This window comes from Thalassophryne amazonica, chromosome 1, assembly GCF_902500255.1.
Source record: "Thalassophryne amazonica chromosome 1, fThaAma1.1, whole genome shotgun sequence".
Lineage (NCBI taxonomy): Eukaryota > Metazoa > Chordata > Actinopteri > Batrachoidiformes > Batrachoididae > Thalassophryne > Thalassophryne amazonica.
In genome coordinates, this window is record NC_047103.1 from 26,693,731 (window position 1) to 26,707,582 (window position 13,852).

At 41.4% G+C, this 13,852-nt stretch overlaps 1 protein-coding gene across 1 annotated transcript in view; it reads right to left on the reverse strand.

Moving 5' to 3' along the window:
- The window catches only part of LOC117509398 (enhancer of polycomb homolog 1-like), a 105,183-nt gene that overhangs the window by 45,619 nt on the left and 45,712 nt on the right, over positions 1-13,852 (reverse strand). Inside the window, 5 exon segments of the mRNA XM_034169420.1 lie at positions 9,325-9,743; positions 10,377-10,525; positions 10,676-10,765; positions 11,979-12,137; positions 13,178-13,331. Of these exon segments, the coding sequence (XP_034025311.1) occupies positions 9,325-9,743; positions 10,377-10,525; positions 10,676-10,765; positions 11,979-12,137; positions 13,178-13,331 (971 nt within the window).

The following is a 13,852-nucleotide window of genomic DNA, read 5'->3' on the forward strand; positions in this document are numbered from 1 at the left end:
GTGACTATCCAGGGTTGGGACCAGGAAGCAGAGTTGTAGTCTTACACACCTCTCTGCAGCTTCTCTCCCCCTGCCATCCCCTCATTACCCCATCCCCGTAGAGACGGTGCCTGCTCCCAGACCACCAATAACCAGTAAAAATCTATTTAAGCATAAAAATTCAAAAAGAAAAAATATAGCACCTTCAACTGCACCACAGACTAAAACAGTTAAATGTGGTCTATTAAACGTTAGGTCTCTCTCTTCTAAGTCCCTGTTAGTAAATGATATAATAATTGATCAACATATTGATTTATTCTGCCTTACAGAAACCTGGTTACAGCAGGATGAATATGTTAGTTTAAATGAGTCAACACCCCCGAGTCACACTAACTGTCAGAATGCTCGTAGCACGGGCCGAGGCGGAGGATTAGCAGCAATCTTCCATTCCAGCTTATTAATTAATCAAAAACCCAGACAGAGCTTTAATTCATTTGAAAGCTTGACTCTTAGTCTTGTCCATCCAAATTGGAAGTCCCAAAAACCAGTTTTATTTGTTATTATCTATCGTCCACCTGGTCGTTACTGTGAGTTTCTCTGTGAATTTTCAGACCTTTTGTCTGACTTAGTGCTTAGCTCAGATAAGATAATTATAGTGGGCGATTTTAACATCCACACAAATGCTGAGAATGACAGCCTCAACACTGCATTTAATCTATTATTAGACTCTATTGGCTTTGCTCAAAATGTAAATGAGTCCACCCACCACTTTAATCATATCTTAGATCTTGTTCTGACTTATGATTCCTTCTTTATGTTCTCTAATGCCATATACCAACACAGTGCAGAGTAGCTACCTAAACTCTGTAAGTGAGATAGAGTATCTCGTCAATAGTTTTACATCCTCACTGAAGACAACTTTGGATGCTGTAGCTCCTCTGAAAAAGAGAGCTTTAAATCAGAAGTGCCTGACTCTGTGGTATAACTCTCAAACTCGCAGCTTAAAGCAGATAACCCGTAAGTTGGAGAGGAAATGGCGTCTCACTAATTTAGAAGATCTTCATTTAGCCTGGAAAAAGAGTCTGTTGCTCTATAAAAAAGCCCTCCGTAAAGCTAGTACATCTTACTACTCATCACTAATTGAAGAAAATAAGAACAACCCCAGGTTTCTTTTCAGCACTGTAGCCAGGCTGACAAAGAGTCAGAGCTCTATTGAGCTGAGTATTCCATTAACTTTAACTAGTAATGACTTCACGACTTTCTTTGCTAACAAAATTTGAACTATTAGAGAAAAATTACTCATAACCATCCCAAAGACGTATCGTTATCTTTGGCTGCTTTCAGTGATGCCGGTATTTGGTTAGACTCGTTCTCTCAGATTGTTCTGTCTGAGTTATTTTCATTAGTTACTTCAGCCAAACCATTAACATGTCTATTAGACCCCATTCCTACCAGGCTGCTCAAGGAAACCCTACCATTATTTAATGCTTCGATCTTAAATATGATCAATCTATCTTTGTTAGTTGGCTATGTACCACAGGCTTTTAAGGTGGCAGTAATTAAACCATTACTTAAAAAGCCATCACTTGACCCAGCTATCTTAGCTAATTATAGGCCAATCTCCAACCTTCCTTTTCTCTCAAAAATTCTTGAAAGGGTAGTTGTAAAACAGCTAACTGATCATCTGCGGAGGAATGGTCTATTTGAAGAGTTTCAGTCAGGTTTTAGAATTCATCATAGTACAGAAACAGCATTAGTGAAGGTTACAAATGATCTTCTTATGGCCTCGGACAGTGGACTCATCTCTGTGCTTGTTCTGTTAGACCTCAGTGCTGCTTTTGATACTGTTGACCATAAGATTTTATTACAGAGATTAGAGCATGCCATAGGTATTAAAGGCACTGCGGTGGTTTGAATCATATTTATCTAATAGATTACAATTTTTTCATGTAAATGGGGAATCTTCTTCACAGACTAAGGTTAATTATGGAGTTCCACAAGGTTCTGTGCTAGGACCAATTTTATTCACTTTATACGCTTCCCTTAGGCACTATTATTAGACGGTATTGCTTAAATTTTCATTGTTACGCAGATGATACCCAGCTTTATCTATCCATGAAACCAGAGGACACACACCAATTAGCTAAACTGCAGGATTGTCTTACAGACATAAAGACATGGATGACCTCTAATTTCCTGCTTTTAAACTCAGATGAAACTGAAGTTATTGTACGTGGCCCCACAAATCTTAGAAACATGGTGTCTAACCAGGTCCTTACTCTGGATGGCATTACCCTGACCTCTAGTAATACTGTGAGAAATCTTGGAGTCATTTTTGATCAGGATATGTCATTCAAAGCGCATATTAAACAAATATGTAGGACTGCTTTTTTGCATTTACACAATATCTCTAAAATTAGAAAGGTCTCGTCTCAGAGTGATGCTGAAAAACTTAGACTGCTGGGGGGTTCCCATGATGCACTGAGTGTTTCTTTCTCTTTTTGCTCTGTATGCACCACTCTGCATTTAATCATTAGTGATCGATCTCTGCTCCCCTCCACAGCATGTCTTTTTCCTGGTTCTCTCCCTCAGCCCCAACCAGTCCCAGCAGAAGACTGCCCCTCCCTGAGCCTGGTTCTGCTCGAGGTTTCTTCCTGTTAAAAGTGAGTTTTTCCTTCCCACTGTAGCCAAGTGCTTGCTCACAGGGGGTCGTTTTGACCGTTGGGGTTTTTCCGTAATTATTGTATGGCTTTGCCTTACAATATAAAGCGCATTGGGGCAACTGTTTGTTGTGATTTGGCGCTATATAAATAAAATTGATTGATTTTTTTTTTAACAGGAGATTCATATCCTGATAGGCAAAAATTCTTGGAAAAAAACCTTATCCTTTAACACTGAACAAATTTTCAAAAATTCATAGCTGTCAAAAAAAAAAGAGAAAAAAAGCGCGTATTAACAGAGCGCGAGGTCTGTACAGTAAAATACAAGACCTCTGTTTAATATTCCCATACAGACAGAGCAAGCAAGGTTAATAATTTGTTCATTATATAGCTGTTTGGAGCTGTGTTTTCATGTTGTTGGGTCTTCATTTTGCATGTCCACTTTGAACTTGTTTGCTGTTAATTCCTCCAATTCAAACTCATCAGTGTAATAAAATTTGCTCGGAAAATGGTCCTCTTTGTTGCCTAAGTCGCAAATCTTAGACTTAGACAACTTTATTCATCCCACCAGGGGCAATTAATTTCAGCAGCCTGCATACCGGCACATCACAAAAAAACAAAAACAAACATACTACATCCACATAAAATGTGCAACATACTACATCCACATACCCATACATCTACACCTTACAAGGAATTTAAAAGACGGATAGGAGAAGGAATAAAAGATTTTAACAACCGATTCGTCCTGCAGACAGGTGAAACATAACGACGGCCTGAAGGCAACAAAGAAAATTCACCTGCCAGCACATGTCCAGGAGAAGACAAAATACAATTTGCCTTCCTCACCATTTGCTGTTCACAAAAACTAGCTAGGTCTCTGGTTTCCACTCCAATGATCTTTGAACATGTCTTTGTGATACTATGCAAGCTACTTTTATCTTTCAGTGCCAGGCTAGGAAACCAGCAGATGAAAGAAAAACATAAAAGACTTTCAATAAAGGACTGATAAAAACGACCCATAATAACAGAACTGACAGAGAAGGACTTCAATTTGTGAAGGAGGTACACTCTCTGTTGCCCTCGCTTCACAATGTCTACCGTATTTACGTCGAATCTGATATGAAATCTGATACACAATCTGGACCAATTGACATGGTAACTGTCTGATATGGGAAAATATAAGACCTGAAATCAGCCAGCCAATCAGAGCACACAAACTGTCATAGCCAAATAATAATATAGTTTATCGATTGACAAAGTTTGATCCATATCTGATCTGGATTTCAGATTTTGTGACCATTTAAATTTAACGTTGAAAAACCCATTTAATGTATATTTTCCATTACATATTAATCAAACATGCCCAATAACAAGCTGCAACAGGATTAATGTGGGTGTTCAAAATAGGTAATTTTTGCCCCCCTTTTTCCTGGCAAAAAGTCAAATAATTGATTGTCTTAACAACTGAAAGCTGCAGTCCTCATGCGAACAGTTCAGACTGTTACAAATATTAAAACCATTCACAAATGGAGTAAATATTAAATAATGAATGTTTATGAGTTCAATGGTACAAATATTTCATGAAGTGAAAGATGGAAAAAAAATTTCAAAGTCCTGTTAGGGCATATATTGACGCAGTGCATATATTGTTACCACGACAATATATGCCATTTTCAAAGGCACTGGCACAATGTCGTGGCACAAATCATCCCAAGCGGCAATATATACTGACAATCAAGGCACATATTGTCGCTAGTCATCAGAGCAAGAAGGAAAAGTGGATGTTCAACTATGAATTGTTCTCTCTCTCTCTCATTGCGTCCACCAAGCATGTAATAAAATCATCGGCATTTGTTTATTTATTTAATATGCTGCTTAAATTCAGCAGATGGTGTTGTCTGAGCTGAAGTCATAGCCCAAAGATGTGTGTGTTTTTTTGTGAGCGGCCGTCGGGGGTGCCCAGGAGGGCAAGGTGGCGGCGGGGGAGTCCGCGGGAGGATACAGGCAACCCGATCGCACGATGACTGCTAACCCACGACAAGGGCAGCCAACGCACGGAGGTCTAAAAAGTAGGCTTCCTGTGGACATGCACTGGGTTCAGTTCTGGTGTTTTATGAGCACATGAAAAGTATTACATTTATTTTCTTGTGAGCCTTCTGGACAGCACCAGGACTTTTCGCAACCAGTGCGCACAGGACGGAGGAAGATGGTTTGATCCATCCTGTACTGACTGCTAATGCATATGTTGTTGTTGCACTTGTAATGACAATACATCTCTCTCTCTCTCTGTCTCTCTCCCCACACACACACAAGAGGTCTATTAGAAAAGAAACCGACAGTTTTATTTTTTAAAAAAGCTATATGGATTTGAATTACGTGTGATTACATCAGCCAAGCTTGAACCCTCGTGCGCATGCGTGAGTTTTTTCACGCCTGTCGGTGACGTCATTTGCCTGTGAGCACGCCTTGTGGAAGGAGTGGTCCAGCCCCCTCGTCGGATTTTCATTGTCTGAGAAGTTGCTGAGAGACTGGCGCTGTGCTTGATCAAATTTTTTCAAGAAGTGTGAGGCACATCCGAGTGGACACCATTCGAGAAATTCAGCTGGTTTTCGGTGTAAATTTTAACGGCTGATGAGAGATTTTGGATTGTTTCTATCGCTGTAAGGACTTCCCACGGAGCGGGACGTCGCGCAGCGCTCCGAGGCGACATTGTCATCCTGTTTCAAGCTGAAAACCTCCAAATTTAAGCCTCCGTTGACCCAGGATGTCATGAGAGAACAGAGAACTTTCAGAAGAGGTCGGAATCAGCAGTTTATCTGGACATTACACTGTCAAAGGAGATTTTTTTAATGAAAGATGTGTGGACGGATCCGGCGCGGCGTGCCCGCCACAGGAAAAACTTTCATAAACTATATGGATATGATTCATATGTTTTTACGTCAGCCAAGCTTGAACCTTCGTGCGCATGCGTGAGTTTTTCCACGCCTGTTGGTTGCGTCATTCGCCTGTGGGCAGGCTTTGAGTGAGCACTGCTCCACCCCTCTCATCGTCGTTTCATTGTGAGGAAATGGCGGAATGATTTGGGCTTTTTTTTCCCCATCATTTGTCATGGAAAGCCGCGCGTCATGACCGATTCGCTGATGAAGCGAGACAAAGGAACACCTCCGTTTCGGAGTGCCAGAGGACAAGTTGGGACATGCCTATCTCGGCTTTCAGTGCTTACCAGTCGAGTAAGTATAAGAGAAATTGTGGAGAGCTGGGCATGTCCCAACTTGTCCTGTTCCTCCATTCCTCCTTTTCCTCGCAATGAAACAATGACGAGAGGGGTGGAGCAGTGCTCACTCAAAGCCTGCCCACAGGCGAATGACGCAACCGACAGGCGTGGAAAAACTCACGCATACGCACGAAGGTTCAAGCTTGGCTGACGTAAAAACATATGAATCAAATCCATATAGTTTTTGAAAAAAATAAAAAGGTCTGTTACTTTTCTAACAGACCTCGTATAATTTACACTCTAAGTATATCAAATGGCTCTGGAAATAACTTAGACCATTATATTTTTAGATTTTAAATCTAAAATTATTACAATATTATGAGTTTGGTTACACTACAATCAATAAATAAAAAGTTAGACATTTTTTTTTTCAAATGTATTGGAATAAAAAAAATCTCCCAGAAATTACATAAAAGTTTATTTTCCCATCTAAGTGCTGTAGTACAACCAGAAGGAGCTCATTGATGTCTGTTGTGAGTCTGGTTACACTACAAGATATAACAGATATTATTCATATTTATTAGAATAAAAAAAAAAAATCCCTGAAATTATATAATAGTATCTTCTTCTAATCTAAGTACTGTAGTACAACCAGCTCATTGATGTGTGATGCAAGTTTGTTGGCACCTCAAACGATAAATGTGACGCTATTGATTGATCGATTGATTGACTGATTTTCATCAAAGTACTTCCTTTCACCGTGTTAATTTGTTGACGCTCCCCAACCTCCGTTCTCGCAACCGGCTGCACGTCAAGATCAATGTAACTCAAAGAATGGAGGATGTCTCATTTTGGGGAAAAACAGTTTTGATCGGTTGTAGTTTGTCTGTATTGCAATGTTTGGAAAGGGGTGGCATTTGTTTTAAAACAGCGATTTGCTTTGAAGTTATTGATTCCAGAATGAGCTCTCTTTCGAACTTCAGCAGAGAGCCGCATAAAATCCCACAACACACACACACGCACACGAAGCGGAGGATATGATCATTATGATTTCCTTTACACGAGGGACAGTAACTTCAATTTACAAACCAGCAAACTGGGAATATTAATGCTCCAGTCCACGCCAGAGAACCACATCGTTGGCTGCCCCACAAAAAAGGCACATTAATGATGAACAAATTAAAACTGTCCGGCGTGAAACTGTGGATGTTTCTCGCTTCTGCCCGCAACAAAATAAAAGAGTCCCATTTAGCAACTTTAATCAGCAGAAAGGTGAGTCACGATTGACATCTTTAAATGGCTTTGGCGGAGATTGAAGAAAAAATTATGGACTCTGCTTCTGAATTAGAAAGCGAGACCACAATCAACGTAAATAAATGATCATTTTCCCTCTACACCCTCGATAAAAACGTAACAGCTCAACTGCAGCGTAGTTTTTTTCAGGCAGCAGTGTAATGGCCTGATCACATGGCATACGACGATTCCTGAACCAAGGGAAAAAAGTAAAAAAGTCACAAATCGTCGCGAAAAGGTGGATGAATGAGTTTTTGACTTTTCCCATCACCGAATAGCCTGCGAATCAAGAGTGCAAAAGAAACGAAAGAGGAACAAAACCGAACCTAATTGATCTCAATGCTTTAAACAAAATGCGCCTGAAGCCACTGCTGGAGCAGTGTGTCTGCATCCTGCTCTGCGTTCCAGGACTCAGCGCTGGGACGGAGCTCTGTAGCGTTTGAGTCCTGGAGAAGAGTGCAAATAGAAGCGTGCGATCCGACCCACTGCGGAGATCTGTGCACACATCGGTGGATCTACCTGCTCTGGTTGCTCGTCCAGAACAAAAGAGTTATCATGTCCATCATCAGAATTGTCACTGTCTGGTTCAGACTGACAACGTACTGTGCGCTGTCTTCCTCCAATGTAAAAAACTGAAGTGCTTTCTCAACATTCATAAGATGCCTCATTTTTACAAAACAACAAAAACCAAAACTAAAACAAAGAAACACCACCACACTAACCACACATGCTAATATAATTGAATATATAATCAAAGCAGTAAACTGATCAGTCTGTGTGAACGCCGCGCCTTGACCCCCCATGTGCGGTTCCACTTGGGGCAGCTGATCAACAACGTGAATTCTGCCTTCCAGAACAGCTATTATATAATCATCTGAATCATGTACCTGCTGCCACATGTACAGAAGGGCTGGGTTGTCATTCCTACACTCATATTGTTATATTTAATAGAAAAATAAGCGCATGCAGGAAGCGATTGCTGCTGCTGCGTTCACGTACCATTGGAAATTACGTGGCTTTTTTGTTGTTTCAAATTCAGCAGTTAATTGTGGCAGGACCGTGGTTTTCATTTTATTTTTGGCAAAATAATTAATTGTATCCACATAAAAGATTAATTCTGGCCTATATAAGGTGCCTGAGCCCAGATAAGCTGACCCCCCACCCAGATTGAAGGGGAGAGAAAAAAAACAAAAAACAAAAAAAAAAAAAACACAAACAGGCTGAGTTTGCCCTTTAATTTCTAACGGTACAAGAACGCAGCGGCAGCAGCAGTGCTCACAAACCGGTGGCTTCTGCACTGTATGAAAACATTCAGCTCGTCAAACGAAGTCTAACTAAAAGCTAACATTCCAAAAACTAAGCAAACAATAAGAAACCATCAAGAATGATAGCAAAATTAAATGCCGTCGAATTGAGGTTCTCGGTGGCAGTCATTTAAATTTTTCGACAATTAAAAAAATCCTGACGAAGCGCCAGTTGCAGGAACGAAGCGCCAGCTGCAGGAACGAAGCTGCGTGAAGGTTAAACGATACAGACAAAAGTCAATGAAAGCACAGATTTCTTGTTTCATTTAGTCTCCGTTGCTCTTCGTTAAGTGCCGTGTGAACGGGCCTTAACAGGCTGTTATGCTGTCATAACGCTTACGAGAACCCTAGGCTTTGACGAAGGTTGATGAATAAATTGTCAAATAAAAAAAACACTGCGAGATGACGCCACAAATAATGAGAGTCCAGCAGCGTGGCGCTGTTATTCCATTGCCTGGGTGTTGTTTACTCAGCATGTTTTACTGCTTGGTAAAGACATTTATTCATATTTGCTTGAAATGAACATGACGGCTATTTGTATTTTAGCTCTGGAGCCAGACAATTGGCAAAGATATGAGGAAAAGCTCAGAGGTGATGCCATCACAACAGCTCATATAAAGAATGCTTTAAGTGTGACCCAACAGAGCAGTGTAATTTAAATCACAACAGAGTTGCCTCAAGGCACTTCACACAAGTAAGGTCTAACCTTACTACATTTTTAGAATATGCCAATATGCCACTTATTACTAAATTTAGATATGGAAATGCAAATCGGGCTAATGTGATATATATATAATAATTCGGAGGACCTCTGAAATGAGTGTGCTCAGACAATAGGCCACCAAACAATATCGGGAGATCATTAACTTACCATTGACAGGTGCGTGGGCTGGGCCAGTGCGGTTCTGAGACCTGCCCCCTTTAACGACAGTCCGGGTTATTCCTGACACTGTCCGACTTAAATCCTTATATCCTCTGCGAGACAAGTCTCCCCCACCCAAAGGGTTATGAGATAGCGTTCGTGGTCTAAAGTGCCTCCAGCGGCAAGATTTAATGTTCAAAAGAATCTGACAGAGGCCCACAGGTGTCGGTGATGACGATGACAAGTGCGATAAAGAGGAAGGGTCGGCGAAGGTGGTTGGGTTCGAGGTATTGGTTTCTGAGGTACTGGTGTTGGAGTTGCGGAGAGGAGAGCTTGGAAGCGATGAGGCGAGTGATTCAGGCTCCGGGTCAGAGTCCAGGCTTGGACAGATGCCGTCTAGTCCTGTGTGCGCTCTGTCCAACAACATCCTGAAATATAACCAACAAAATCAAATCATAATGGAGAAAAACAAAATAAGTTATTGAAAAACACAAATCATGTAAGATAAGATGAAATAAATACATGCTGTAGCCATTATTGCTTCAAACATGATTGAGTATTGTAATCTCAAGTTCATATCTTGAGGAGACTGTGTGTCCGGGAGCTTCCCTTCCCTCAGGGCATCTGATAAGATTTACTACAGACAGAAAGAACTCAATATAAAAACCCTGTTATTCACCTGTGTATCTATGAAAACGACAACCTGACCCAACTGGTTCGACACAGATGAACCCGCTGGCTATGTCTACGAGTAATGCTTTGTTCAACCATTTGTGTTTATTAATGATGACATCAGACAAAGCTGCACTGCACAGTCAGTGCAAACCTACACAATATGTCATGTGTCTATGAGTCATACAAGCAAGCTAGGTTCCATTAACAGTTTTCCAGCCAGTATAACAAATTTGAACAGTCTGCACCCTTAAAAAACACTGTTGTCTTCCAACAAGCTAGAATGGTAAATAACGTCTGTACTACAAAAGCCACAAACAAGTGAAGTCAAATCAAAGCACAGCTGATTAAATTCCAGGGCAGCGAAACGGGAGCCAGAGTGAACTCACCTGCCTCCTCTGCCCACACGGCGCCGCGCCAAACCTACACAGCGCCGTGGTACGTTCAGTGAGGTTAAACAGTAGCGGAAGCGTGGTTCACCAAGCCCGCCATCTGATGGGCTTTCCCAGGGCCAGCTGCCACACTGGTTTGGACGAGGCTGAAAGATGATGAGGAGAAAACAAGATAAATGAAAATAAAGAGTATACAGAGACAAGTGAAAATGCTCGTCATTGCACTGTTGTGACCAGCAGAGTGTGTAAGGTGCCCAGCCTGCTATTTGGGCTATAAATAGAAGCACGGGACTCACAGAGTAGTACTGACAACCAGCCTTCCTCCTAAACGCATAGCAGCCATCTGGATCATTTTCTTCCTCTGCATCTGAGGAACCTGAATGAATCTAAAAAACAACAAGATCAATACATTACAAATGAGAAACTTTTTAACACCTGCCAACTACTGAAAGGCTAAAATGTTCCAGCCACAGTCAGGCATATTTAAAATTATACCAAAAATGTTTGAACACAAGTAAACACGTGCTTTCACGTACCGCTACTGCACTCACTGTACCCACTTAAGCATGAAATTCATTATTTTAAAAAGATGCACAGATGTGATACAGTCCAGCGGGCACGAATGTTCACCATGTTTCTAAACAGGCTTCAAAACATTTCTGAACAGTATTTCAAGGTTACCACCGGCAATTTCCAGTACTACCAAATGATTCTGGTCCTACTCCAAGCCGCATAATCCAGCAATCCCTTAATTCTGGTTTTACTTCCAGTTCTGATGTATATTTAGTCTCGTATTTGCCCACACAGTGGGCATCACGCTTCTCTGTGTGGCTGCTCGCATATGTGGTGAGTGGAGTGCACCGGCAAGCATGCAATGTGCACAACGTTCAAGAGGCTGCAGACAAAATATGCATGTAAAGTGAACCACAGCTGTTCCTAATTTACCACAATCTATCCAGCATCCACTCACCATCCAGCAGGTGGCAGACATGACTATCAGATATCATATACGAAAAGCAAAGCTGAACTTTCAACTGACCTGGTGCATCAAAATTCACCAGGCAGTATAATCAGTTACAATGAGTGACAAGATGATTGTGTTTTTTTCCACTGTACTTCCACAATGACTTCATTTGGGGCACCAGAGGACAGGGCTTAAGGGAACCTGGTTCTGATTTGAACATATGGAAACTACAGAGCAAATGGAAACGCATCTGTTCCAGTACAGAAAGTTTTACTTGATAAAAATCTGTTCGTGTTTAATGGCCCATCGGAACATGCAACAAAATTCAAAATAAACCCAGCTCCACCTTACAATTAGAAAGCAAGACTAGAGGAGTGTTCATGAAATATAAAGTTGGAAATTATAAGTGCCAACTCTGACAAGATCATACGAATGCATTGTTAGGTTGAACTTTTTTCTTCTTTTTGCGAGGAAACTAGTGAAAACGGAGTGCTCTGATGGTAATATTACAAATGCTACTTAATTACTTTTAACAAATCATTTACTTTTGTATACATTTGCATTTTCCATACATTACTGAATTTGAATGTGTGTGTTTCTGCAAAGACATGTATAATCTGAACCAATCATGTTACCTGTGAGTATGGTTCTTCATCCGAACTGGGAAAATCATACTGGTTGAGGTCCTTGGGATTGAACACAGAAGGCCCTGAATGTTGAGGCGCTGACAGAGGGGGGATCTTAGGTTTCTTTTCATATTTCCTTTTGGTTCGCACTGCCTCCATCTTCTCCGGCTGAGAGGAGAGAATGATGTTAAAATGTTTCAACTACAACTGGTGCCATCAGGATTCTAAGTGTGCAACACTGTGATGATGTAGTCAGGTGTTGTGGGTTCTTGCACAGTTTAAGTGTGTAGAAACAAGAATGAGTAAGGGAGGCACCGATATGCCGCACGTGCCAGATGCTGCTGCCTCACCAGATGGCTGCTCTCCCCTCTCCTCAAGCCACACTGTGACACCCCTCACCCCAACTTCCCTGTGGGACACCTCCTCACAGACTGAACAGAACCCAACACCGCAAAGATTAGCTAAATTGCTTTTAGTCCTTAAAGGAGATAAACAAAGCAAAAACAACACAGCACTCTACAGTACAGAAGTTCAGTATCAAACTGATGGAAGCAATGATGACTGCACAGAGGCAAAAGGGAGGAGGAGGTGCTAAAAAATGATTTCTACACAATAGGCAAGAGTCAACTTGCTGGCAAAACGGGTGGGGGGGGGGTAACATAGCTCTCCCTTATAAAGCAGGGGGAGGGTTGTTGACACTGGAGTTAATGAAGTAATAATGAGAAGAGGTGACACAGAGGTCAACAAGGTGCCATGTAATGAAGTGACACTATTTAGCCATATGGCATCTCAACTTGTTATTAAATGTTTTGGATTTAAGTGAGTCAGAAACTCAACAGTAACGCCTGCCTTACTGCCTGGGGCAGATAAAGCCAGTAGTCGGAGATAAGGTCCAGGGCTATTTCAACCCTTTGGTGATATGGAAGGTTCAGCCCTCATTACTGATGAAAATGTCTCAACTCTCAATCACAGAAAGGTGTCTACATGTAGATCCAGAGCCACAACAAAACCCAGTTTTCCTTCACCCAACCCACACCCCTTCTCCAAAACATTACCTCCTCAAAGGCAATTATGTATTTCCTGTATTTTGCAGATTTTCTGTGCAACACCCACATTCACCAGGAGCTAGAATGATGGAGTTCCATTTCTATATTGTTCTTGACAACAACAACAGCAAGCCAGAGTTTTGTGATGAGGTATGATCTTACTTTCTTGTGGTCCTTCATGTCCAAGTGGTCCTGGTGTCTGTACTGGTTGCTGCTGGACAAGGGAATGATGGGAATGGTGTAGACAGGTTTCACCAGGGCTCGCTGCGCCAGCACCTCTGCCATCACCTCACTGCCAAAGTCTGGCATTGCATTCCTGACGGGCAAAATCCAAATGGTGACAAGTGGTTGAGTCGTTGAAAAACCAAACATATCTACATTTGCTGCTTACAAAAAGGTTTAACAAGTTAATAACCAGCCCCGTAATAATACAAACTATGCACAACTGTGGACTTTATAGACACCGAATGTGGCTACAGTGCTGGAACATATATGTCAGTACCACTCGAATGTGCCATTCATCAGTTAACCAAAGTTCTAACCCCAACGCTAAAATCAAAATTCTCTCCAACTTGAAACTGTGTTTCTGAATAACTACTTGTCACAAACATGTAAAAAAGTGACATTTCCTTTAATAATTTCCCTGTCCTGTGCACCAACAGCAATTCTTGTATATTCGTCCGTGAATTGTTCTGTGAATTATTTCTGTAATTTATGTTTGTAGCATGGCCCAAGCAGAGGGTCACCCCTTTGAGTCTGGTCTGCTTGAGGTTTCTTCCTCAGAGGGAGTTTTTCCTTACCACTGTTGCTCTGGGGGTTGGTAAGGTTAGACCTTAC